The following is a 26141-nucleotide window of genomic DNA, read 5'->3' as shown; positions in this document are numbered from 1 at the left end:
TTCATTGAGAGAGAGAGGTGTGTGTGTGTGTGTGTTTATGTGTGTGTGTGTGTGGGGGGGGGGTATTTTCGAAAAACAATCTTATGTTTTTCAAACAAACATGAAGAGGATGGGCTTTTCAATAACTGGTGTGAAGGTCAGGGGTAAACTAAACATTGAATTGAATCAATGGGTTGCCTAAAACAAATTATTCATTCATTCATTGACTGGTTATTATTTAATTTTTATAGGTACTTGGGAATATATGACGTCATAGATTTAGCAACACCAAATATGCTGCCAGAAACGTTAATAAGGACATCAAAACTGAAAAAAAGCAGCAGGTGGGGATTTCCAATCGCATGTACAGTCCTTTTTCAGAGACTGTCTCTACCAACTATCCAGACCGAAAGGCGGACATTTATGCTCATTCTTATTAGCAACAGAACTGAAGCTCAGTCAGGAGAACGTCTGCTAACATCAGTTCTCCAGTTTTGCCACAGATTCTCAATTGTATTTACACCTGAACTTTGACTAGGACATTCTAACGCCTGAATCTTCTTTGATTTAAGCCACTCCATTGCAGATCAGGATGTATGTTTAGGTTCATTGGAGGGTGAACAACTTGCCAGCATGTGACCCATTTTCTCAGTAGAAGGCCTTACATTTAGCTCCGCCCGTTGTCTCATTAACTCTGACTAGCTTACCTACTGAAGACCATCATCTCAACAGCATGAGATGCTGTATGGGCCATCTACAACCTTCAGGTCCGTAGGAACTTTCTCTCTAAGGTAAAGAGACCCTGGCACAGGCAACAAGCATCAACAACCAATTTGGTTTAAATTATTTATTTAAGTGACAACAAAAGTATGTCTCTCAGGCTCGGGAACACGTAAGAGGCCTGACTACCACTATGAGAGTAAGAACCATCTAGTTTAGGGAACCCACTCCTCTCTATGCTCCCTCCTAAGTTTCCCGAACGAGCAACAGTTGTGTAGACACACCTGCCACTCACATCCTGCAATCAGAGAAAACAACATTGCTGTTCACTATGGCTTTTTCACATAGTCAGACATTGTTGAATTAATCTTCTTCAACTCTTGTTTTTTTGTGCATTTTTTATTGCTACAGGTATTTTCTTTACCTTTGGCCCTCTATTTTGCTCTAAAGCTCGTTAGGTTACCTTCTGTATGACTGCTTGGCACTAAACCAATAAACCTGTCACCGAATGTGGGTGTTGGCTGTGGAAGATCCAAATGCTGACAAAATGGAGGCAAACGTGGAGCAATAAAAATAAATATAAAAATAAAGATGTTTAATTAGAAGAAGAAGGTGAGAAAACATGAACTTGAGGCCATGAAATCAAATAAATCCGGAAAACGAACCAGGTAACTGGGGGGCAGAACTACATGGGGCAGACTGTGACCAGATAACCAAAGGGGAATTTGATGATTGGATCAAGGAACAGATGAGACTAGCGAGCAGAGTGGAAGCAGCTTTAGATTCAGATTTAGATTTTTAAACGGGAAACCATCTCTGATTAGCCTTCACTTCGATTATTTCCTGCTTTGTTTTGGTCTCTCCCATAAAAATGATGCAACAAATTTCACGTGAACCTGTTGACCCAGCAAATCAGTATGAAAGCAAATAAAGTGGTAAAAGGTGTTCTGGGAACAGGGCATGGATCAGGATCCATGCCCTGTTAATTTTAATGTAGCAGGAAACACCCTCTTATCTGAACTCCTCCTAACAATAGCTCTTCTGTTTTTATGTCACTGTGAGGTGAGACCTGCCAACAGGAGCAGCACTGTAGAGATGAGCCGCACAGGTAAGGGACCTTCCACATTAACGGTATATCATCTAATTGCATCACATGACACATAATGAAGATGATGTTTTATATGTGTGAGTCCTGATAGTTTAAATCTTAGCGCAGAATAATTGGGCTTGTGTTGCTTGAGCATGAAGGAAAACTATTGTGCGCTCCATCAGAAAACCTACTCATCATTTACGAGCCGGAGGCAACGCAGTGGGCTACGTACCTTCAGTCAGCGTTCACTGGGCAAATCCCAGAGGACGGGATCTGCTGCTATGATGTCACCAAAGTCTCCAGCCGAAAGGACGACTTCGTCAGGCTGTCCCGCTACGCCTGCAAGCTGTTGATCCTTTCCAAGGGGATGCTGGAGGGTCTTTATCAGACGAGGCGGATGTTCCTGTCCAGGGTGCTGAGTCCTGCAGCCTGTGTGGTGGTATTGCTGTGCGGGGTGGACAGTTTGACCCCGCTGCTAGATCGGGTGCCCATCAACGGAGAGGAGTGCCTGCAGATCTCGTGTGAGCAAGATGCTCCCGAGTACGTGTCCAATGTGATGGATATTATACGAAAAGGTATGGCATTTGCTCCAAAATCAATCATTGCAATGATCTTATTTTCTCTTATTTGGTGGTTAGGACAGCACGCAGGATTCAGAGGGAAGGTTTAACATCTCAAGTAACGTGGTATTGACCTTTAGAGGCCAGACGGCAAGAGAACATCTCACATTTTCTGCTTCCATTCAAATCTCACGATAAAATCGGTCAATGTTCATCTGTACAGAACATTTAAAACTACTACAGCTCATCAGTCATGTGCAAATCAAACATAGAAACAACAGCAAATAAAACAGTATAAACTATTACCTTGTAATTAAAGTTCTCGAAAAAAGATTTTTGGTACAAAAATGCAGGGAAACCCTATAAAAGTTGATAGATTGGTAGTTGCTATGCTAAGTTCATGCTAATACATTGTTATTAACGTCTGGAGGGTATCCAGAGCACTTTAGAGAGGGCGGAGGAGACAAAAAGTTTCTAAAGCAATATTTTAAAAGGATATGTGTTTGTATCTTTGATAAGAGGGGAGGAATGGGATAAATATGAATGTAGAGAAGGATGACAATCATCACTGAACAACAGATTTCATTTACAAAAGACAGATGAAAAGTGTAGTTTCCAAGCTGCTCTTTGCAAGATTACAGATCTTTAAAATAAAGACAAAGATGTTTTGAAATATTCTCTCTTTTCTGTACAAATCTGAGGAATTTAATAATGGTGTCCTGAACTTTATGGCCCTTAAAAATATAAATTTGAGGCTTAGAAATGTTCTTTTTCAAAAAATGTTACCTTGAAATTGAATACATTACAGATTTAGATTGCAGTGGTATCCATTTCTGGCTCGGACCAAAAGTGATATATCACCGCTTAGCAACCACTTAGTGTTTTATGTTGATGTAAACCAAATAAAATCAAATATAAATTAATAAGTTATATGCTGCTTGCTGATTATCTGTGGTTTGTATGGATGTAAACACTGGCAATTCAAGCCAAAATGAAATATATGTGATTTTTTTTCTTGCTGTCCTCTTTGATAAAGCTCTAAAAACATTTCCATGAAAATTAGGCAATTTGGGGGGTAAGACTGTTTGTACCTTGTTCCCATCTGCTCCATCAATCCCTCCATCCATATTCTACCAAGTGCACAATTTGTATAAAATCCAAATACAGAGGAGTGGGCTTGTGTTTAAACAGGTGTGTTAGGAGGAATATTCGATGCAAATTTGCCCTTCACTGATTACTCATTGCGAGATATGCAAATCCAATTGCACTCCACATCACTCCAATGCAGTGATACAGTGAAGTGTTTCAGACTGGACGCCCACTAACAGTTATATTTTAACTCAGGAGTTCTGCTTTTTATACAGACAGATTAAGGTTTTTTTAATTGCTTCATGTATGACTGTAAGAATGGTTGTTTAATTTATGTACAAAATAGTTTAAATAAATCATAAAAAATATTTCACTTTATTCGCTGGTAATGTTCCACCTTATTTTGTGGGCAATCCAGTAAGGCTAACAGCAAAATGCTAACACACTGCAAGGAGCCCATAGGGTACTTTATGTCAAAGCCACTTTGAGTTAAAATTACACAGATTTTGTGATAAATCTCTTAAAATTGTTATTTTTTTTTATTTTTTGTGTAATGTTTTTGGCTAAAAACAGCTTATATGCTAGTAGTTGTGAGAGCTAACATCATTATGCTAGCATGACCTAGTGACATTGGTGACTACTGTAAAGAATTAAAAAATATATCTTAGTAGGGGTGTCTCTCTGTTGCTGGGTAGAATAACAGGGCGGTTTATTGCCCTCCCCTCTCTGTGGCCGGGTAAGATAACATGCAACTTTAGTTTTATGGCTGTTTGGTCATCGCGGCCTGACCCCGTACTGGGAAGAGCAGCCCCTTTGTTTGAGACACAGATAGCTTACAGATTACCTCTCCCTCCCGTAGAGGAGGAGGGCAGACACTGTATTAAAAGGATGTCTTGGCAAAACTTAATTCAGACAGACTTCTCGACCGCGCGGTGAAATCATCTTGATTGGTAATGTAAACTCTGTCTCCATATTTAATTTCTATGAATTAAATATGCATTTAAACTGTTCTACCTCTCGATTAATGTCTTCTCACTTGCGGCCAAATCCGGAACTGGGAAAGACGGGTTTTCAATAGACATGTAACAGCAGGCCGGTAAACCCGATCTTCATCATGGTGCCGTGACCGTCGGAGTTTGGCTGTGAGTGAGAGTCTGTTTGAAAATTGGACACGAAAAGAGGACTGATCTGCAGCATCACCGGTCGACCGGAAAAATGTAAGGAGATTTTTTCTCCATTGGCAGAATGTTAGATGTATAGGCCAAATTACGTGGTGCTGTAGTTTAAGATTCTCTCTTCTCAAAATATCAGAGGTTGAACAGAGCAACTTTTATGAGAGGTTTGAATGGACTTTATGTATAGAAATGGCAGTCGAGAATCCTTAGATGGTGAGACTGCTTTTTATCTTTTTTTTTTATTTTGTTTTCCTACAAAGACAAAAATATGTCCAAGCCCACACCACAATGTGGAAAATGTGTATGGAATCGCAGAATTAGACGTGTAAAAATGGAATATGGTAAAACTTTTTTAGATTTTGCCCGTGAAACACAAAAATATTCACAGAGGAAGGGCAGAAAGCCTGTCTGAGCTTACTCAAAGCTGCATGCTGCTGTAACACTAATATCCAAAGTAGGGATGCACCGATGCCGATACTGGTATCGGCATCTGGCCCGATACCACGTGTTTGTACTCGTACTTGTATCCGTAAATGTGTTCCGATACTATAGGACCGGATACTAGCATACTTTTCTCTTTAACAGAAAGCATTAGTTTGCGATCAGATACTAGACGAAGAAGAAGACAAAACAGCGAAGAAGAACGCAGAAGAAGAAGAAGACAAAACAGCGAAGAAGAACGCAGTGTGACGTCAAGAGCATAGAGAAGGAGGAGGGAGCAAACACAAAAAGGGTGAAGGAGTTAGCCATGTCCGCTATTTGGAAATATTTTCAAGTTAACGAGGACGACAAAAGTAAGGCTGTTTGCAAAATATGTCAATCAAAGTTATCAAGAGGAGGAACAAACCCTAACAGTTACAACACAAGTAACCTGATAAAACATCTTAAAACGCAACACGACGCAGAACACAAGGAGTTCTCTCATGGCGGTGGGAAACTGCAACAACCAACATTGCCGCAAACGCTGAAGAAGCGGGAGAAGATGTCCAGAGACAGTCCACACGCAATGAAGATAACAGAAGCTCTTACCCAATACATTGCCCTCGATGACCAGCCATTATCCGTCGTTGAAAATATTGGATTCCGACGTCTTCTGAGTGTGCTGGAGCCGAGGTATGAAATTCCTAGTCGGCAATACATCACTGACCGGGAGCTGCCCAAACTATACGACTTTGTGAAGAGACACATCCAAAGCCTTTTGCAAGACGTTTCAGCGATAAGCTTGACAACTGATATCTGGACGAGCAGCGTTAGCCCGGTGTCACTCATTAGCCTAACTGCGCAATGGGTTGACAAAGATTTTACCCTGCAGAGGGCTGTCTTGCATGCAAAACATTTTCGGGGATCACACACTAGCTTAGCCATCGCGGATGTGTTTGATGAGATGCTCCGGAAGTGGGGCGTTCCCAAAACTTTGATTCATGTTGTGCTACGTGATAATGCTAAAAACATGATAAAAGCCATGACGGATGCCGGACTTCAGAGCCTTCCATGTTTCGCGCACACACTCCAGCTGGTGGTTAACGAGGGGCTTCTGGTCCAGAGGAGTGTGACTGATGCTGTCGCTATTGGTCGGAAAATCGTAAGACATTTTAAACACTCCACATTAGCTTACTCCCGGCTGGAAGATATTCAGCTGCAGCTCAACCAACCAACAAAAAGATTGCAACAGGATGTACAGACCCGCTGGAACAGCACATTTTACATGTTACAGTCTCTCATTGAGCAGAAGCGCGCTCTTGGAATATATGGATCTGAACACGAGCTTCCAGAGAATCTCGCCGCTCACCAGTGGGCACTTTTGGAAAAAACTGTTGTTGTTCTGGCTCCGTTTGAAGAGCTTACAAGAAAAGTAAGCTGCTCTGATGCATTGGCATCAGATGTGATCCCTGCTGTGACTGTGCTTCTGAGAATCCTGAACAGAGAAACTGAAGAAGATCAGGGTATCAAAACAATGAAGTCGACCTTAGCTGCAGCTGTGAAGAGGCGCTTCACTGACATGGAGAAGATCCCCCTCTACTGCATTGCAACTCTACTGGATCCAAGGTAAAACTCTGCCCTTTTCTGTTTAGCATATTAGAATATGATCAAAACAGAACCAATTAAGCTAAAACGTAATTAAACATTTATTTAGAATAATGCAATTACACTTATGGCATTTAACATACACGATAAGCTTACCTTACGTTACATGATATGATTTACCATTTTTCACCTACAATTTAAAGACTAGCCTATCCATAAAAAGCAAATGTATTTTTTTTCTGTTGTAGGTACAAAGATCGTTTTTTCTCAAACGTCAACATTGCCATAGATGCCAAAGAAATGCTGAAGGTGGAGTTGCAGAGTGTGAATACAGGAGAGCCAAAGGAGAATCTGGAAGAGCCACCTGCCAGAAGGCTTCGTATGACACAAGCTAGCAGCAGTCTGGACAGAGTGTTTGAGGAGATAACAGAAGAACAAAAGTCGTCTTCACAAAGCCATGCCACCCCAGTGGGTGCTGCCATTCAGTTAGAGACCTACCTTGGAGAGACTACAATTCCTCGAGAAGAAAACCCACTGCAGTTCTGGGGTGTTAATAAAATGCGGTTTCCTGCTTTGGCTAAAATATCCCAGAGGTACCTCTCAGCTCCATGTACCAGTGTAGAAAGTGAGAGACTTTTTAGCTCAGTTTCACACATCATAAATGAAGATCGAAACAGATTAAGTGCAGCAAATGCAGAGATGTTGCTTTTCCTCAAGAAAAACTTGCCTCTCACGTTCTTAAAATAGGTTCCGACCTAAAAGACAAGCTTTACAAGAAGCATAATGTAATTTATCAGTTGCTCATTCAAAGTTTGTTTTCATAGTTATATATTCAATTTGCATATAGGTAAAAACTGTGACAAGGCTGTTAAAACTATTCAGTAAATGTTAAAATCTATGTTTAACAGTGTTGGTTAGACTAAAAGTGGTGTTCTATGTCTTAAAATATAACAAGAGGACAGATCTATACAATTAAAATACACCAAGTGTATTTCTGTTTGAGCCAAATGAAAATAAAAAAAATTCAAATAAATTCTGAGGAGTTAATGGCACTTTATAGTACTCGTATCGGTACTCGGTATCGGCAAGTACTGAAGTTGAAGTACTTGTAATCGTACTTGGTTTGAAGAAATCTGGTATCGGCACATCCCTAATCCAAAGCAAAACATTTTATTTATAAAGAGGACAATAAACCTTTCTGCAGGTTTCACGCACATATGAAATATTGGAACAGCAAAGACTACGCTATAGAATTAAGAAATGGGGCATTTTAGTACCACATCCGTCTCCACACAACAGAGCACTAAATCCTTAGGTTTGAAAAACAAGGTGTACTAAACTTTACAAACTGTGTTTCAAAGACTAGACAAAGACAAATCCAACTGTAAAAGCTTTTGAAACTGCACCAGTTTTATAATCGTCTTGTTTTAGAATTTATGGACATATCGATAATAAAACCCAACTTCTGTTCAGCCAAGGCTAAACGTTTCACTCAAATGCCAAAAATGTTGTAAAAATTCAGAAAGAATATTTGATTTTGTTTAAAAAGATCTGTGTTTTAGTATGTGAAGTGTTATATTAATCAACAGAGAGGTAAAATGAGAAGCCCCTGATATCTTACCTGCAGCAGATAACTAAGTTCAGTTTTCCTGGAAGTTAATTAACATAATCAACATCTTGGGCCCGTATTATGTCTTTTAAATTGTGTCATAATTGCAGACCCTGTCAAAACATTTAGCTTTTTCACGATCATAGGTCGTGTTAAGTTTTCATATTTAATGTAGTTTCTTCATTAAACTCCACAACTGTTTTTCAGCCATTCCTCATAAATTAATTTAATTCATCTATATAACCTTTTTCTCTGTTTTTTTTTTTTTACCTCTGTGAGGCAGAACTGAAAAGTGCTTTACAAATACAGTTTATTTGGCTGATACTGCAGGCCAGAGACTAACTTGTAATAACAGAGACCCACTTCAAACATCTTGAGCCACCCTTTCAATGTATAGTTTATTGAGAAATAATGTCTGGATATTTATGCAACCCCACAGGAAGAACACACAAACCACTTATTTTTCAGAATTCTCTTGTTGAGCTTGTGCAGTTCCAGCGTTGTGAGAGTCGGCGTGAATTTGAGCATTAGTTACGACCCGTGCTGCTTCTGACATGATGAGCTTTCATCCCGTGAATGCATTGCACAGGATGGGGCATTTTTATACAAGTCTCTGAGAGGTTGCGTTTACCAAGAGAGTGTTGAGTTTTAGTGACATAATCTGTTACGTGTATCAAGATACAGGATACGCTGAGCTGCATTGGTCTGTCAGCTAAATAACTGATTTGTTTCCTGCTTCTGCTTATTACCTATGTCTAAAAATGGTGTTGTGTGCTGGTCAGCTGCAGAGCTGTGGGCACTGCGAAATAACTGATACGCATCTTCCAACGTCCAAAGCCCGCACGCGTGCTCTTCCCCTAACAGATCTCCAGAGTTTGTGATCCAACAGACTCTGACCATCGCTGTAAATGCATTTAGTTTGGAGGGAGGATTAAAGACGAATAGTTGAAAGAGGTTTTCTTAAAGGGTCACCGGCTCCTCTGGATTATTTCAGAGGTTGGGTTTTTTGCTCCGTATGATAGGTATTCAGCAAAGATTACGTAAGTCTGACTGCTATGCTGCTGCTGAGCGTCAAAATTGAGCGTATATAAGATAAATTAAATAATTGAATGTGTACAAATGCATTAAATACTTGAATGTGAATAAAATGAATTAAAATACTTGAATGTGAATAAAATGAATTAAATAATTGGATGTGCATAAATGAATTAAAATAATTGGATGTGTATAAATGAATTAAAATAATTGGATGTGTATTAAAGGAATTAAATAATTAAATAATCAATATAGTAAAATGAATATTCATATTAATAATAATGTCATATAGACGGGACTTCCGGTGGGGGACAGGAAATGGAGGCGGGACTTCCGGCAAGTTGACGGATAAATAATCCATCAACTCGATTGATTAAAATTTGACATAAATTTGATATCAATTAATATAAATTTTATATCGATTAATATACATTTTAGATCAATTAATATAAATTTTATATCATTTAATATAAATTTTATATCGATTAATATAAATTTTATATCGATTAATTATTGATTAAGATAAGAATCAAATTTTTATATCAATTGATATAAATTTTATATCATTTAATATAAATTTTATATCAATTAATATAAATTTTATATCATTATTACGTCATCTAAAGGTCACTAGAGGTCAATTAAAAAATAAGCCCCGCCCCTTTTTAATCCATCAAAATCGGATTAAAAAGTGACAGAAGGGTAATCCTATGTCTCTCTAATGTTCCGTCTGACTTGGAATGCCTCAAAGTTCCTGCCAACCCAACCTTAAAATCCAACATGGCTGCCATACATACCCATAGGGGATAGCAGGAGTAATACCATTTCGAACTTATAAATCAGTTGGTTTGTATCTCATTTAACTAATCCCCTCAGTACACTACAATATTGAGGTGATGGAATTGCTAAGCTGCTTAAATGTATTAAACGTAGAGAAATACATTGTTTATCATCTTGCACTGCTAATAGTAGTTGGTGTGGACACTAAGATCAGCAAATGTCACAGATTTTCTGACTTGCATTTGGAGAATGGTTGAACTGGGTGTGACACCGTTTCCAACTGACATAAAATCCGTGCAACTCCAAAAAATAAACAAACAGCCCAAATCTCAACCTCTCTTGAAATCATGTTAAAAGCATAGAACTACTGGATACCTAATATAGAACATGCTATTAGCACACAACTGCAAACTTTTGTCACTGCACACACAGGCTCCCCATAAAATGTGCAATCAGGAAACCTGATAGGCTATGCTACACACAAAGATCACTTTCCCAATCATGTCGTCGTTGCAACTGAAAAAAAAATAACCAATAGTCTATCAACACAAGTTGTATATCTAACTTAGAGAGTGTAGATCGATCTAACTTTCTCTTTCACACACAGCCATGGCATATTTTTCGATTGATCAGTGGAAGCCTTACGGTGTTTATAATGGACATTGACCAATACCTTTTCCTAGTGACTCTTGACTAAATAATGACTATTAATCATTGATGATGGCCAGTTTGAAAGATTTTAGACATTTCAAAAATAAATTAAGTTAAAAAAAATTAGTGCAAAGAAATGGCATTTAATAAAATGTTAGTTTTTTTTTTTAACTTTTCTGCCACACAATGACTATTTTGATAGAGTTTTCCTGTGAATAGTACCAAATGTTGAGAAAAGCAGCCTAAATTTTAACAACCTGCCCAAATAATTTTTTTTCCCCCCAGCCCAACATGATCAAAATAAGCCCAGTCGGGCAACACTGACAGTTTATAGATAAGTTTTTACTTCTCACGTGATGGGCTAATAGTTAGCTAAAATAATGCATGCCTCAGTATTGTATTCATTCAAACTCTTCAAACTTATTAAGAGCTAGGGTACACCCTGGACGGGTTGTCAGTCCATCACAATAAAAGTTATTCAGCTCAATCACAGGGCAACACTGAGACCTACACAGGACAAGCATGAACACATACACAATTAACCTGACAGATGTGTTTTTGGACGGCGGGAAGCTGGAGTACGAGCTAAAATACCTGATAATAACAACTGATACTGTTTTATCCATGAGGGAAAGAAGCCCTAGGGGATTATGGCTGAAATTCTCCAAACTGGCTGCAGGTATCAAAATACAGTCCGCAGATGCATAAGATTCTGCACCCACTTTTTACAGGTGCATCAGCAATGGCGGCAAATGCCAATCCCGTGACACATAGACCATCTGGATCTGAGCCGAGGGGCAAGCAGATGCAGCCATTTGGAGCTGACAGGGTCAAATCCAGCATTGTTATCGTTCCCTCGAGGGTTCCCTGTGGGGTGAGAGACACTTCTCTGGCAACGCAGTTGTTTATTTCAGAAGGCAGCCGTCATACCAACTAACACAGCAATTCCCCGCACTGACCTGTCTGGCAGAGCTCGTCGGAGTTGTTCATACTCCTGAAAAATGATATCCCGGCCTACCAGTGTGAGGTCGAGTTCAAGGCAGAGAAGCGGATAGTGAGAGTGAAGCCTGTTCGCTGGAGTGAACGGATCCTGTGTGTAAGCTCACCAGGTAGACAACAACACATGATGTATGACTGAGTAAATAGTTTTCAGCTGGTGTTTTTTTTTGTTTTTGTTTGTTTGTTTGATTTTTTTTTTGCTGGTTTATTTTTCTTGCATGTTCTCTGCAGCTGACTTTCCTGCGGGAAATGTGAGGGTGACTGTCTACAGCGGTGGGAAATCGATGTGCAGTACTACTAAATTGCAGTACTACACAAGAATTGAAGAACTCACCAGTCTTCTGTCAAATGTGCTAGACCCCGTGGAGTTCATGTTTCAGGTAAAGCGATGGCATTTTTATTTAATGAAGACTTTTATATAGTTTTGTACCGTATAATGAGATTCTCACAGCATGACCATCAGTAAAATTAGTTATCACCCTTAGAATGATGCTATATGTGCCATATATGTTTGTTGATGTATCGAGTTAAGATTTAGCCTGATCGGCTGAAAGCTCTAGACATAGTTGGGCTTTCATTCCTTTCATGCAAAGGCAAATCAACCGTGCCTTTGCAAAAAAAAAAAGAAGGACTAGGGCAACACCTGTGGAGTGACAGACAAGGGAAGCTGTCCCAGTCAGAGTGTGCTGTTATTAACAAGGAACCAGACTTACTCTGGGATATTGAACAAGAGGTTTGGAACCTCACAGACAAAGCAATTGTCGATTCAATCAATCCAGGAGAAGACGTAAAGCTTGTCTCCATGCTTTGGAAATATTGAACGCAGATCTTTACCCTTAGGTTACTGAAGTTATCATGAGATTCCTATAGTATAGTATAGTAAAGTATTGTATAGTATAGTATAGTATAGTATAATGTAGTCCAGTCCATGTGCAGACTGGACTATATTTTGTTGGTAATGTTGTGACAGTGTAGGCTGTGTCTGCCATCCTTGCACAGGCTCGTGCCAATTTAAAGACTTATAATTTGGCTAATTTGTTATTTCGTTTTTACTAAAGTTCTGAATTTCATTACTAATAGATTTCTGATCAGCACAGCTTGGTCTGATTTTGCATTACAAAAAGATCTATATTTTAGGGACTTACACATCGGTTTTGGTTTGACTGCACATCTATACCAAAGTTTTGTTTTATCAACGAATTTGAAAGCGATCACAGCCGAACTCTTACTCCAAACCCAGGAGATAGTTAATATATTAGTAGGTGCAAGTTTGTTTATTTTATAGCAGTTATGGAAAATAAAGTCACTGTTCTTTGCATTGAGTAAATTCCTACGAAAATATTCAAATACCTGTAGTAAATAATTAGCTGGGTGCCATAAACGCAGGGTGGCTTAGACAAGGTTGCTTAAACATGTTTTTCGTGCCCTCAAAAACTTTTACAAAACTGTGTAATCCTGATAGGTGAGCCCATATTTAATCAAAAGATGTCTGATCTTTGGAGGAAGTGCTATTTTCTTTCTAGTCTCTTGAAATGAAAGAAAAGCAGTTTTCATCCGTCTTTCAGTGATGAGCACTTGATTGGATTAGATTTTTTTTTTTTGCTTAAGCAGCAAACTTGAGCAATGACAGAGGAAGAATTTACACTTAAAAGTGAGTTGGAAGTTTGATGCTGGTATGGCTAAATTAAACTTGACATTTTTATCGCATCTGTAAATGGATTTCCAATATCACCACTACTGTTTTCTGAGTTGGTAGGAGAATAGAAATCACCTTTATTGTCCCTCAGTTGGGAAATTCAGGTGTAGCAGCAGCAAAGTACCTTGCAAATCAAAGTATGCAGATTCACACAAAGGTAAAAATATGAAAATAGAACGCAAGAATAAGAAAATGCACAGTAGGAGCAAATTTATGGCATAAGAATAAAAAATACTGCGCATGTTAGAATGGCCTGTCGTGGCTGGATTAGGTAGGAGGCTTAACGCTGAGATAAGGTGCAGACCAACCAGGTGTTTATCCACTAACATTCAACAGGTACCCAAACAGGCAAAACAAAAACTATTGTAGTTCAGAATCAGAATCATAAATACTTAAATAATCCCAGAGGGAAATTGCTGTTTCAGTACAATCGCCATAACATAAGGAGCGGACAGGTCCCCCTTTCGTTGCCTAACCGTTGAAAAAGGAGGAGATGATTTACTGAGGCCTTGCTGCCAAAAATAGGAAATAGGAAAAATAGGAACAGAAAAATACAACACATCTAAAAAATAGTTTGAAAATGGGGGAAACTCAGGGCTGAGTGGGAGCCGCTGAAATAGACTGCCTAATGGAGCTCTATAGAAGAGAAATATCCTTTACTGTCCCACAGAGGGGAAACAATAAATACTGTGCAGTTATTAAAGGAGCAATAAGCACATTTTTCATTATTTTAGATATAAAGAACTAAAATATAGTGATGTAAAGAACTAACAAAGCCAGGCTGGTCACGCGTGCATGTATGTGCATGTGAACAGATGACACTCAGGGCTTAGCCCCTCCCTGCAATAGGAGCAAAATGGCGGAGTGCACACCCAGTGGATCGAAACGTTCACTTGCTAACAGCTTTATAAAGTTACTTACTTCTTCACTAGACATGTTCCTTTGAAAGGTGATGGTTTTTTGCTGTATATTTATCCTTTGGAAAGTTGAGAAGGGGAAGGGAAAGAGGGGGCCGGGTTGTAGCTGTAGGGGAGGTAGAGAGAGGCGTGGTTTGATACACATCTTGTTTTGGTCTACACACGGTGCTCAACAGCACACCTAGTGGTGAAACGTTGAAACTCTAAAAAATAATATAAACAGATTAAATTAAATGAGTAAAAAATTAGACTGAATACTTGAGCATAAAAATCAACAGACTACTTACAAAAAAAGGGAAAGTTCTGATAGCTGTTTAAATTAAACGTTGTTTGCATTGTAGGCTCTTCGGGTTTCGTCTTTGGACAAGCTGGATCAGAAGTTGTCCTCCATGCTGCTGGAACTGATGCCCACAGGAGGCTTTCAGGGACTGCAAACTCAAAACACACATGAAAAAGGTAAAGCAACAGTACTACCTAGTAATCATCATAATACTCTTCTTTTTTTTGTCACAGCAACTTTTTAGTACATTTCAGTGAAATTGATCCTCTGGCTTTAACCCATGCACTAAGGGAGCAGTGAGCAGCCACTATGTGGCGCCCTTGGAGCCTTTGAGGGTTAAGGGTCTTGCTCAAGGACCTAGAGTAGGAGTCTGTGGGATTTGAACCCAGGACCTCGCTGCTTTCCCAGGATGCAAGCACCCTGCTCTAACTACTAGGCCACCCCCACCTTTTTTTAATAATCACAATCAAAGTAAGCATAATGTGAGCAAAAGCCTAAATACATAGGACATTGAACATCAAAAGAATCTCTAAAATGCACTGACCAAAAACAAATGGTCACCACATTTAACAAGGGAAAAATTATTTAGAGCCTCCCAAGAGCCCCCTTTGTTTATTAAGTTACAGTGGGTAAGCAGTTATTAATGCAGTGAGCAGTTTTTCATTCTTTAGACAGCCATCACAATTAGATTACACGACAATGTCAGAATTTATCTGGCCAGTGGCCGTGCTACATCAAATCACTCTCTGGCCGAGACACCCACACCCACCCCCAACATTCTTTAAAAAAGAAAGTATAAAGCTTGAAAAAGGCATTGTTTTAATGCAATACATAATAATACAAATGAAAAAGAAACAATTTTCTCAATTACACACATCCACACAATAAAGAAAAGGTTATCAGAACTTAAACATACATTATTTGCAAAAAAGTGGCAAATATGTAGCCTAGAGTCATATATATATATATATATATATATATATATATATATATATATATAGATAGATAGATAGATAGATAGATAGATAGATAGATAGATAGATAGATAGATAGATGAGCAAAGAATAATATAAAACATTAAATAAAATACGGACCAGTATTCAAAATAGCACAAACCCTTCATTGCACAAAATATACTAGAGAGAGAATATCTTGCACTGGGAACAGAAAACTAAAACTACAACCTGACCTTTCTTGCCTCCCTTGATGCAAAATCATCAATAATGTCATCATGGGTGATCTGCTGCCCTACTGAGTGGTTGATACTGAATAAGGCCAGTGAGCCGTTCCTGAGGCATGACTGACCTCGGGTACGACTTGATCAACTTCAGTTTTGAAAAGCTCCTCTTGTCCCTTACAACCAGAAGTCAAGACTAAACCAATTCCTATGTGACCTCATAATGGTTTCATATCACTTATTTTTTAGAAGGCATTTTACACAATTCAGAAAAAATGTGCAGGAATTGTAGACCTGTATAATATAATGAATGAGAATGAGATGTGTATAATTTCTTTTTAAATTAAGTCAAAGTGTGAAATTCAGCCCAGGAGCCTGTCTTGGTGAGGCCTTTTACCCGATCACACGACAGATGCAAGCGGAACCATAATTTTCACATGAATACTTTTATTTACAGTATAAAACACTTATTTCAACAATTAAAACTACGTGTGTATGTATTTAATGATAGAAGTTTGTAAAAGTTTACTAAACAAGCTGCTCATCATAAAACTAAAAGCAAATATTAAGGAACAAAAGCTGCAGCTATAACCTGAACACACAAGTTAGACCTGAAAATAATCAGCCTTTTCAGCCTCTTAGCTATAAGATGTCAAAAAGCCTTGGTTTGGACTTCAATACTTGGATCTCAAGAGGTTTAATAAAATTCAGTACAAAGACTTATTACCAACCCAGCGCTGCACCTGTAGCTGGCATTGTTGGTTTTTTTCATCCCCTTTCTCCTGTCCCTCCTCCTCTTCCTCATCCTCCTCACTCCTATGACTGGCATTATTCTGTCCCTCTGCATCAATTCCACGACTGAAACTGGGCTCCTCAGCTACGAATAACAGTAGCAGCAACACTAATGAACATTATAAAATCACAGTGTTAGAACACAAATACAATAAAACAAAAATAAAATAAGCAAAGTGCTAAACGCATAAACACAGTAAGGGAATTACTTAACTAATTTATATTTTTCTTGGGCTTGTAAAAATTGATGCTGTAAAAAGAACAGAAAAACAGAATTTACCTATATTTATTAAAATATCATTCGTTGAACACAGACTCTCTCCTGTAATGTCTTCCTTGGCTGACCGGGATTTCCCTTATTTTACGGCATCTTTGCCACTTTAACTCGCTCTAGTTTCATTCTTGTTTTTTTTGTCAAATTAGGAGGAGTCGTTTGTATCTCCGCCTGGTGCAAAATATAAGATTGACCCAGACTGATGTTGCAGCTAATGTGCCCCCAGCGGCCTCAAATTATGGGGTAGAAGAAAAAAATTTTGATCACCGTGTGGTCCGGCCCGAAACAGACCTGCTGTTAGGGGATCCTCCTGACACTGTCATTCACAACAGCCTATGCCATTTCCCCAATGGTCCGTTGCTGCTGTGAAAAGAAATATACTTCCCACCGGCCCCACTGAATTCGTCCTTCCACAGGACAGGTCTATGATGTTGTATTTTGTTCTATTTCTGGTCTGCTTCTCTTACTGGCTCCCATGTCTGCAGGCTGCTGCTATTTTTCCAAGATAAAACACCAAAATGCTGCGCTCTGTTTTGGGAACCCCTTGGGAACTCTCATATGATTGGCTGAGGAACCAGGAAGTAAACACGGGGCTACACCCTGAACCGAAGTGGTTCTGGATTGTACCTCTAGGTCTGAAAGGAGAAAAACTGAAGAAGACTGATTGTTTACAGGGAATGTTACTTCCATCCCGGGTGACAAATGAAAAGGATTATGATTAATTTTACTGTAAATTTCTTACTTATTGCTCCTTTAAGCCTACAGTTTGTCAGCCTCAGTGCAGCGTGCATGGCTGCGGCGTCTTCTCACAGCATGCAGCGACGCGGGGCGCCAATTTGGCAATTACCCACACAGTGATATCACAGATAACGGAAAACCGCTTTTCATTTATTTTCTTTTTTTAAGTGCTTGTGCCGCCCCCTATCTGTCATGGAAAAATGCCGCCTCAGTCGGCTGCCTGGTTAGGGTCAGGGCTAGAGCTCATGCATCTGCCGTGAAATGAGAAAGAGTGGTACGATGCTAAACCACCTCTATTTGTTTTCTTGGATTTTGCTTATGTTTGCATTTCATGACTAATTCATTTGGGTTTTCACTGTTGTCGTGAACACTGTTATTGGAAATACAAGCTACAGTAAGCAGTGCATTTTACTGTTAGCAACATAAGCTACTATTAGCAGTACACACAATGGTGGCAGCTGATTAAAAAAAATAGGGATGCCTCGTGAGAATATTTTGTAAATAAATTTCCAAACTTTCTTTCACTGCACCTTTCTTCCCTGTCTTTTTGTTGTTGGTGTGTGACTGTTCGCATCATGTGGGAGTGACATTTGCGTCTGTGCACCTAATCTGCCAGGGGTGCGACTTTGATAGAATCTGATCGGATGAAAAATGACACAAAAATCCCCCACTGACCAAGAGGGCAGAAAGTTGGAAAGAATCTTTAACTAACAAATTAGGGACCCGCATGAAGTCGCATGAAATCCAAAAGGTCACAAAGGTACATACGCATTTGTCTGGTGTCCCACGTCACTGAAACATTAAAATTAGGAGGCCTACACAGAAAAAAAACAAACCCAAAATGGAAGAGGAATTGCTGAAAATGATAAGTTTGAGACATTTTATGAGAAAATAGATGTAATAATTACTTATTATTTCATAACTTATGTTCACTGTGTCTACACTTTTTTTCTTGTGATTTTTGATCGGGGCAGCTCCTTAACTGTAATTATAATATTTTTATTTTTTTTACCAAGAGAAGCTACAAATGAACCGCATTATTATTGTTAGCAGTATAGGCTACCATTAGCAATACAACCGGCTATAAATAGCTTCCTCCTCATGAAATGAACATTGTTCACTGATAGCAGCGGACAGTATTTTGTGTGCATATGGTCTGATTCAAACACTCAGAAGATCAAATACTAAGTTTGTTTCTTCAACTCTGACAGTTTCATACAGACTGCAGATTTATTTTGGACTCGGAGAACCTCAAATTTCCAGCTTGGGATTTCCGACTACCGCTGGCATCGTCTTAGATTCTGACTTTCAAGTCCTAGTAAAACACACACTAGTGTACAGTGTATCCTTCTAAATGTAGTGAAGTGGGCAAGTAAGGACAAAAGAAGATATTTAAGGCTTAGAAGAAAACCCTAACGACCAACAAACAGTGAGAGTTCTGTAAAAAGGGAGATGGTTGGAGACCTGAACAGAATCAGGAATAAGTCAAATGCTCCATCACGGGAAAGGACGAGGAGGTGGGCGAGAATAACTACCTCAGCGTTCACCTGGACAACATGCTTGACTGGAGACGCAACAGTGAAGCCGTCCACAAGAAGGGACAGAGCAGACTGTACTCCTTGAGGAATCTTCAACCCTTCCTTGTTTGCAGCAAGATGATGGGTATCTTTTATAAGTCTGTTGTTGTCGTGTGCAATCTCTTCTGCCATCATCTGTTGGGGTAGCAGCATCAGAGCCAGTGGATTAAAAAAAGCTCAGCAAGCTGAGAAAGAAGGCTTGAACTGTTCTGAGGACTCCTCTAGAACCTCTGGTGATTGTGCAAAGAAGGATCTTCATTAAACGAAGAGCTCAGGTGGACCTTCTCACTGCAGGTCTGAGTTCTTTCTGCATGGAGTTTGTATGTTCTCCCTGTGGATGAGTGGGTTCTCCCTGGGTACACCGGCTTCCTCCCACAGTCCAAAAACATGACTGTGAGGTTAATCTGTCTCTCCAAATTGCCCTTAGATGTGTGTTTTATGTGTGCAGTGTGTTTCTTTTGCAGGGTGTAGAAAGGCGTGGAAGCAAAACTAATACAAATTTGGGAATTATTCGAGACTTTTGCCCAAACCATGAAACTGACAATGGAGTCATATTGCGACCTTTTTGATAACCTTTGGTATTTGCTGGTGGACACTGTGATGTGGTTTTCTTACACATCTGTGTTGGTTGCATCAACCAATGGACACTACATTTGAATTTGACGGCTATCCAACAAACTTTGGGACCTTCCGATTTCCTTTTAAAGACATACTATGCAACATTTTTCAGTTAATTAATATGTTCCATACCGTTTTGGATGATTAAATGAGTCATTTCAGGTCGAACAAAGGTTTTCTCGGCCGCCCTGGTGGTCTGTGGAAGAAATACCGCACTTGCAATGGCGTACTGCGCACGCCCTTTTGCCGCTTAGGTAGGACATACAGGTAGAGAACGCCCGTAGCAACCAGCTATTACACGCACAACAGAACCAGCGATATGACCGACTTTACAGCCGTTAAACTTTCCCAAGACGATGTCCCAGGCACACGGTTTACTGGTCGCACTGTCGAAGAACACACCAACCTTCAGCTCAAACGATGGCTTGAGTGTCGAGGGCTTAAAAAAACGGAAAACGGGCCGAGTTGATCGAACGTAAGCTTTGTTTTTTTTCCTGCGCGGCCTTCATGGCGTCGTCGGCCATTTTTTTGTTTGTAATCACCGTCCAGGAATCGGTATATGTTTTTATGTTTGTCTTATTTGAAATGTTTTTGAGTAAGCTATCCTGGTAGCAGGCTATCATGTTAGCGCCTGCTACCATGATAGCCTATATGCTATCATGGTAGCAGGCGCTTCAATATTAACATGTCGGCCACCAAAATACTCTTACCTGTTCACTACTTGATGTCGCTGGAATTGGGTCAGGATGTTCTTCGGTTGTGCCCTTTCCTCCGATAAAATGCTTGCTACATATGTAGGTGAATTTGGTAACTTTTTCCGGGTTGAACTGTTGTGTAGGCCGACCGCCCCGGTGTTCCCAGCGTACACATTTCTCCTTGGCACTCTTGAAGAAAACATCCTTCATATGCGGCCGATCAGCGTAACTCGAGTCGCTGTTGCACGTTCCATAGCAACAATGTTTAAAAACCATGGTCTTAGATTTGGAAAAAGCAGTCGTTTACCGAGTAAAACCAAGGGTAACGCATGTCTCTTTTACAGAGAAACAGCGGCGGACTATGCAAGCTTGCCCTACTGCGTACCACGTGATGTGACGTCATCGTGACGTTATGTTTCTAAAAATAGCTCGCTCGCGGTACGCCATTGCAAGAGCTCTCGGCCCGCACTCACAGGCTCAGAAGTCTCGTGCATCACGAGAGTCGGTCTCGCTTTACGGCGAGAACTCCATGTGTTTTTGCCCTGCCATTCACTATATGCACGCGCGAAAGCAACAACAAAGAACCGCGTGTTAACGTCAAATAAACATGCAAGCATATCGAGTTTTATTTATTTATTTTTTTTTTTTTGAGTGTTGGCGAGACGCTACCGTGGCGGCCGCGGCGAGGTGGCCAAGATAGCGCTGCGGGAAGCTTGATGTTCATACCTTCACTGTGTTAGTTATTGTTTGTACTGCCGTTTTTTCCACTTTTCGTTGCGTTCGCCTGTCTGCTAAGCTCAAAACAACCGCGCCTGGCTTGATGGAGAAACCAGAACAGCTGAGCATCTTTACGACAGTGCACTTTTACTTTCGCCCTCTGGGGGGAGCCTCGCTGGAAAATCAACCCCGGTTGCATAGTATACCTTTAAATAAACAAAACCGAGAAATCATACTTTAATGTGACACAACCTAGAGAACTAAATGCTACAAATGTGCCTTAAAACAACATTCTTAGCAAATTTAAATGAACGAGATAAACACGCACCACACAGTCGGAACACATTCTTCTAGCATGATGAACATTATCCACCATCAGGGAGGAAAAAAAAAAAAGGCAATCCATTGTTTCTCAGCTCATTATGTGGCAGACTGATGGCTTCATCAGCTTGTGGGATTGATCTTTTACTCAGTTAAAAAGGGCAGAGGGAGATGTTGCCATGACAAACAGGTCAATAAAGTGCCTCCAAGCCGTCTTTCTTTGACTCTCCTATAAGTGTCAGATTGACCACATTGCTTTACATCACTCTCAAGTTGCCTCCAAAGAGACGAGTTCAAGCTAAAAAAAAAAAAAGGAAGAAAGTTAAAAGCAGATCGGATTTACGTGTGTAAATGTGGGGGATGCTCATTTCCAGGCTTCATTTGACTGATCTGAAAGTTTTTTTTTTCCCACCCTACGTCTGTTTAAATGTTCACAGCAGAGGTCCACCGTGGAGACGTGCCCTCGCTCCTCCACTTTGCCGCTCGGTATGGATTCAGGAGCGTCTCGGGCCTTCTGCTGCAGTGTCCGGGCGCCGAACGAGCCCTGCGCACAGCCAATCGACACGGACAGACTCCTGCGGAGATTGCCAAAAGTCACGGCCATAAAGAGCTTCACGTCATGCTGAAGGAGACGCTGGTAACTCCCTTCCACGCTTTGCTCCTCTCTCTCTCTCACTGTGCATTTCTATTTAAACGGCATCTGCAGCCGGATAGATTTTATGATAAGGGCCGAGGCGAACAACAGAAATTGGTCTCCAGACCTCACGGCCACGGAGGCAGTGGTACTCTGAGAAATGCTCTCAGGAGCCTGAGTAAGAGGCGCTTATCAATAATGAGCACAACAGAGAGGATAAAAAGGTGGTAAAGCGAGCTAAAGCGTGTCAGGTCCGTTTACTATCATATTCACACATTAAAGCAGGTTGAGTCGGTAAGATTTCTTATGAAACTCAACCAAAAAACTACAGTCAGGCTGGGTTTGTTCAGTGCCATGTCAAAAGATTGGTACCTCTTGATTTTATTTTATTTTATTTTTTTTACATTTTGTCACATTACAACAGGGGTGTCAAACTCATTTTGGTTGAGGGGCCGCATTCAGCTTAATCTGATCTCAAGAGGGCCACACGAGTAAACTCATTGCAAGATTAAATAGAACTAATAAATGTGGACTTGTTCATTTTTATATTAAGTTAATTTCACTTTTACACAATATATTATGAATAACCTCAGCGTTTTTAAGAAAAGTATGTGCAATTTCAACAATACTTTTACTCAGTTAAACATTTACTTGTGCATTATGCATAAGAACTGATCACAGTGATTATACAATGTTGAAAAACATTTATTCACATTTTTTGGAACTTAAAAACACTGTCCTGCATGACAAAATACATCAAACAGATAAAAATTAAGAAATGATTTGAATTTTTCCACACCTGAAGCTTAATCTGCTAATTAAAACACAGCGCCCCTCGTGGACAATATAGGAACTGCATATTTTCAATTAAACAAAGTACATGTTTTTTTCAATAGTTGTTTTATCATTCTCTTCCTTTTATCTTGTCCACTTGTGAAAGTCAAATCTGATGAGCTCTTTGTGGCATCTTATTGCCACATTGCCAGACAGGACACATCACACACATCATTTATAATGATAATGCATTTAGCCACAGGGCCCGCGGGCCGTATGTTTGACACCCCTGCATTACAACAACACTGTTTAATTGCTTTTCTTTTTAACGTGTCCTGTTTGGCAGGTCATCATTAAGAATTGCTGTCTTAATGTCAAAGAGAGCCCGACAAATTTACTTTCGCTGTAGTGCTTCGCTTGATTTATATATGCAAAAAAACTTCATTGGAGAATAATTTTGCTAAAAAGATGCTAAAAAGGAGAACCGGCGACAAAAATATTGTAGGGTAAAAAGAGAGTACAAGATAAATATCCTCAGAGTCTGCTTCAACACCTGCAAAGAGAGATATAAAAAGAACAGCAAAATCAACCCATAACGTATTACAGGTGCAATTAAACCAACCTCTTGAAAACATCTCCGAAAAATACGTAGTATTATTTAATAACATATGCATATACTGACAGCTAAAGCTAATGGTAGGGGGTTTTCTGTATAGAAGTGAGTCTGTAAGCACCTGGATCCAAGCAGCTGTAGGTGTTTGTGAGAGTGCACTTGTATATTGTAAGGTTTATCCATAAGAAAAATGCTCAATGGTGATATGAGGAGCCAAAGACCCGTAGTCCAGATGCCAGAAAGAGGGACCAACATAGGGGAAGCCGACTCCCCCATGCCAGGGAAGAGCACAGAGGAGCCCCAGGGACCCCCATAACAGCCACAGTGCCCAATCACGCTTTAATTTCAATGGGATTGTATGAGGTAGATCAACACAAAGTGGCGCATAACTGTGAAGTGGAAGAAAAATGGTAATCTGGTTTCTTGAGAACACGACAACGAGTTCTCTGTACTGCAGTGACCTCGACAGTCGCTCTGTTGTTAAATCTATATCCAGGCAGTTCTGAAAGCAAAGGCGGTCCCAGCTGGCACTAACAGGGTATACCTGCGAAAGTGAGCATCTATCACTTTTTAAACAACCCTTTAAATGCAGCTGTCAAGATCTATTTTGAGCCTGCAACAACAGTACGCCACATTCCCCCCTCATTAAACATTAAAAAAAAAAAAACTCTGCTCCCATCACTCATTTCCTTCAGTCTTACCAGCAGCAACTTTTGACTTTCTCTCATGCCTCAAGTCAACATATGGAGAATTTGGCCTCAAGGGAAATTTAGACACCCTAACAGCTGTTGCGATGTACTTATCATCCCCGCAGCACGGCTAATTGAGAGTGACTGCAGACTGAGCATGATTTGATCAGACTGCTGCAGCGAGAGCTCGCTGTAAGCCTGGAACGAGCTGCCGGGGGAGCGCCGGAGTCAAACACAGGTCTCTCCACGGGGACCTCAACAAGCATATAGCTGTAGCACAACACATTCGACATGTGCAAGCGTGCATTTTCTTTCAGGGCGATTAAAAATTAATCTAAAAGCAGCCAGAACTGTGGACAAAGGCCGATCCCCCGAATGTAACAATTCTCAGGGTCCTGGCTGCGAGCGGAGCTGCTGCACTTTCATTAACCAGGCTACGTCTCCGCCAACCTCCAATTAATCAGCGCTTGATGCGTCTGTGATTTGCGCGCTAGCGGAGCAGCAATCTGTCAATAAATCCAAGATGGAGCAGTCCCCCGCCTCATTCACAGGCTGGATCACTCACAGGCCCAGCGTCACATCCACTAGCCGGCCATAGCCTCACACTTCTTTGTTAATTAGCTGTGAACTGCTCTGGCAGAAGGGGGGGCTTAATTATTCATGGACAACAAAACTTGAATATAAATAGAGAGAACAGTGCTCTTTCTCATAATGTTTGCGTCATATGGTAAGAGGATGCCTGGTGATTTGCAGGCATAAATACGCATTATGTTGTAAGTTTATGAGCTCCATTTAAATGGACTTTTGAGGTATTTTTGTTTTCATGCACGCTCTCAATAAATACAAATTAGCTTCCAACTGTAAGCTTCTCAGGGAGAACAACGAGCCATTTATGTGCAGGATGCACCCTGTGCAATGTATACTCCTATCCAAATCCAGGGATGTCACATGAGGCCTCATAGAACTGCGCTTCCCCTTTGGGATTTGTTCGAGTTCACCGACTGTGCTTTGCATACCGTGTTTGCAGCGTAATCTGCAGCACAGTTCAGACAGGCAAAACGGCAAAGATTTGTTTATTATTTGAATGACGCTGCCATTACTCTCACCCTGTTTGAGGAAACTGTTTCCTTCACTAAGACTAACTGCACCTACAGACTGGATGAGTCATTTACATTTGCCTCATCAAGGGAAAATTAATGAGACGAGGACTTGAAAGATTGTGCTGCGCGTACCTTTGAAGCTGAGCTGTAGGCATTTGATTGTCATAGCAACTCAGTAAGCGTTAGTATGCTAATACGATTGATTGCAAAGTTTTAAACTGTGAGCGGAATCTTAAATGCGACAATTAACACTAAAGGGGTTTATTCAGAGTTGCAAGTCAAAATAAAACTGAAAAGAATGACTTTGGAAGTCAGGCAGCCGCAATCCACCATCATTTCCTCATTCAATGGGGATCCCATATATAATAAACATTTTCAAAGTTTGCAAATTATATGTTTATTTACACCCTGTATACGATTTTCATCGCCGTTGTAGCAGGCTAAGTCTGCATGTTCGATACGGGACACCTGGGTTTGAATCCAGAAGGGTGATACATTTTTAAAAATCGGCTGTGGTGACAATAAAAGGAGTAGCTGCAAGGACTCACAGTATTGCTAGTAGTAGACTGTATTGAGAATGGTAGCCTGTACTGCACGTTGTAACTTTAGTTTGTTTATCGTAGCCTACACTGCTACAAGCAGCTCGTATTTCTATTAGCTTGTGCTGCTAATAAAAGCGTGCATTGCTAATAGTACATTTTCTGCCTTACATTAGCTTCTTTTGCTAATAGTTTGCCTTGCTAGTTGTAGCTGGTTTTGGCTAACAGTAGAGTATAGCCTACAGTGTATTCATAATATGACTTGTTGAATTGCTAAT

General features: G+C 40.1%; 2 protein-coding genes across 2 annotated transcripts in view; both read left to right on the top strand.

Moving 5' to 3' along the window:
* Positions 1–1283: 1283 nt before the first annotated feature.
* The window catches only part of LOC105936125 (B-cell scaffold protein with ankyrin repeats), a 43151-nt gene continuing 18293 nt past the window's right edge, over positions 1284–26141 (top strand). Inside the window, exons 1-7 of the mRNA XM_036146576.1 lie at positions 1284–1807; positions 1972–2364; positions 11445–11587; positions 11684–11822; positions 11944–12092; positions 14667–14781; positions 21952–22151. Of these exons, the coding sequence (XP_036002469.1) occupies positions 1660–1807; positions 1972–2364; positions 11445–11587; positions 11684–11822; positions 11944–12092; positions 14667–14781; positions 21952–22151 (1287 nt within the window). The 5' untranslated portion in view covers positions 1284–1659. The remainder of the gene's footprint in view (positions 1808–1971; positions 2365–11444; positions 11588–11683; positions 11823–11943; positions 12093–14666; positions 14782–21951; positions 22152–26141) is intronic.
* Positions 5780–7652, top strand: LOC118565724 (zinc finger BED domain-containing protein 4-like). The gene is made up of 2 exons (XM_036146575.1): positions 5780–6659; positions 6887–7652. The coding sequence occupies exons 1-2, from the start codon at positions 5998–6000 to the stop codon at positions 7383–7385; spliced, it is 1161 nt and encodes a 386-aa protein (XP_036002468.1). The 5' UTR covers positions 5780–5997; the 3' UTR covers positions 7386–7652.

This window comes from Fundulus heteroclitus, chromosome 14 (genome assembly GCF_011125445.2).
Source record: "Fundulus heteroclitus isolate FHET01 chromosome 14, MU-UCD_Fhet_4.1, whole genome shotgun sequence".
Taxonomy (NCBI): Eukaryota; Metazoa; Chordata; class Actinopteri; order Cyprinodontiformes; family Fundulidae; genus Fundulus; species Fundulus heteroclitus.
The sequence above is the reverse complement of the archived record's forward strand: the minus strand, read 5'-3'. Positions and strand labels throughout refer to the sequence as shown.

What these genes read in the sequence shown, in the direction of transcription:
- LOC118565724 (XM_036146575.1), top strand. Translation starts at nt 5,998, where the DNA reads ATGCTCCGGAAGTGGGGCGTTCCCAAAACTTTGATTCATGTTGTGCTA. An exon ending in GCAACTCTACTGGATCCAAG is followed by an intron (nt 6,660 to 6,886) that starts GTAAAACTCTGC and finishes TTTCTGTTGTAG; the next exon opens with GTACAAAGATCGTTTTTTCT.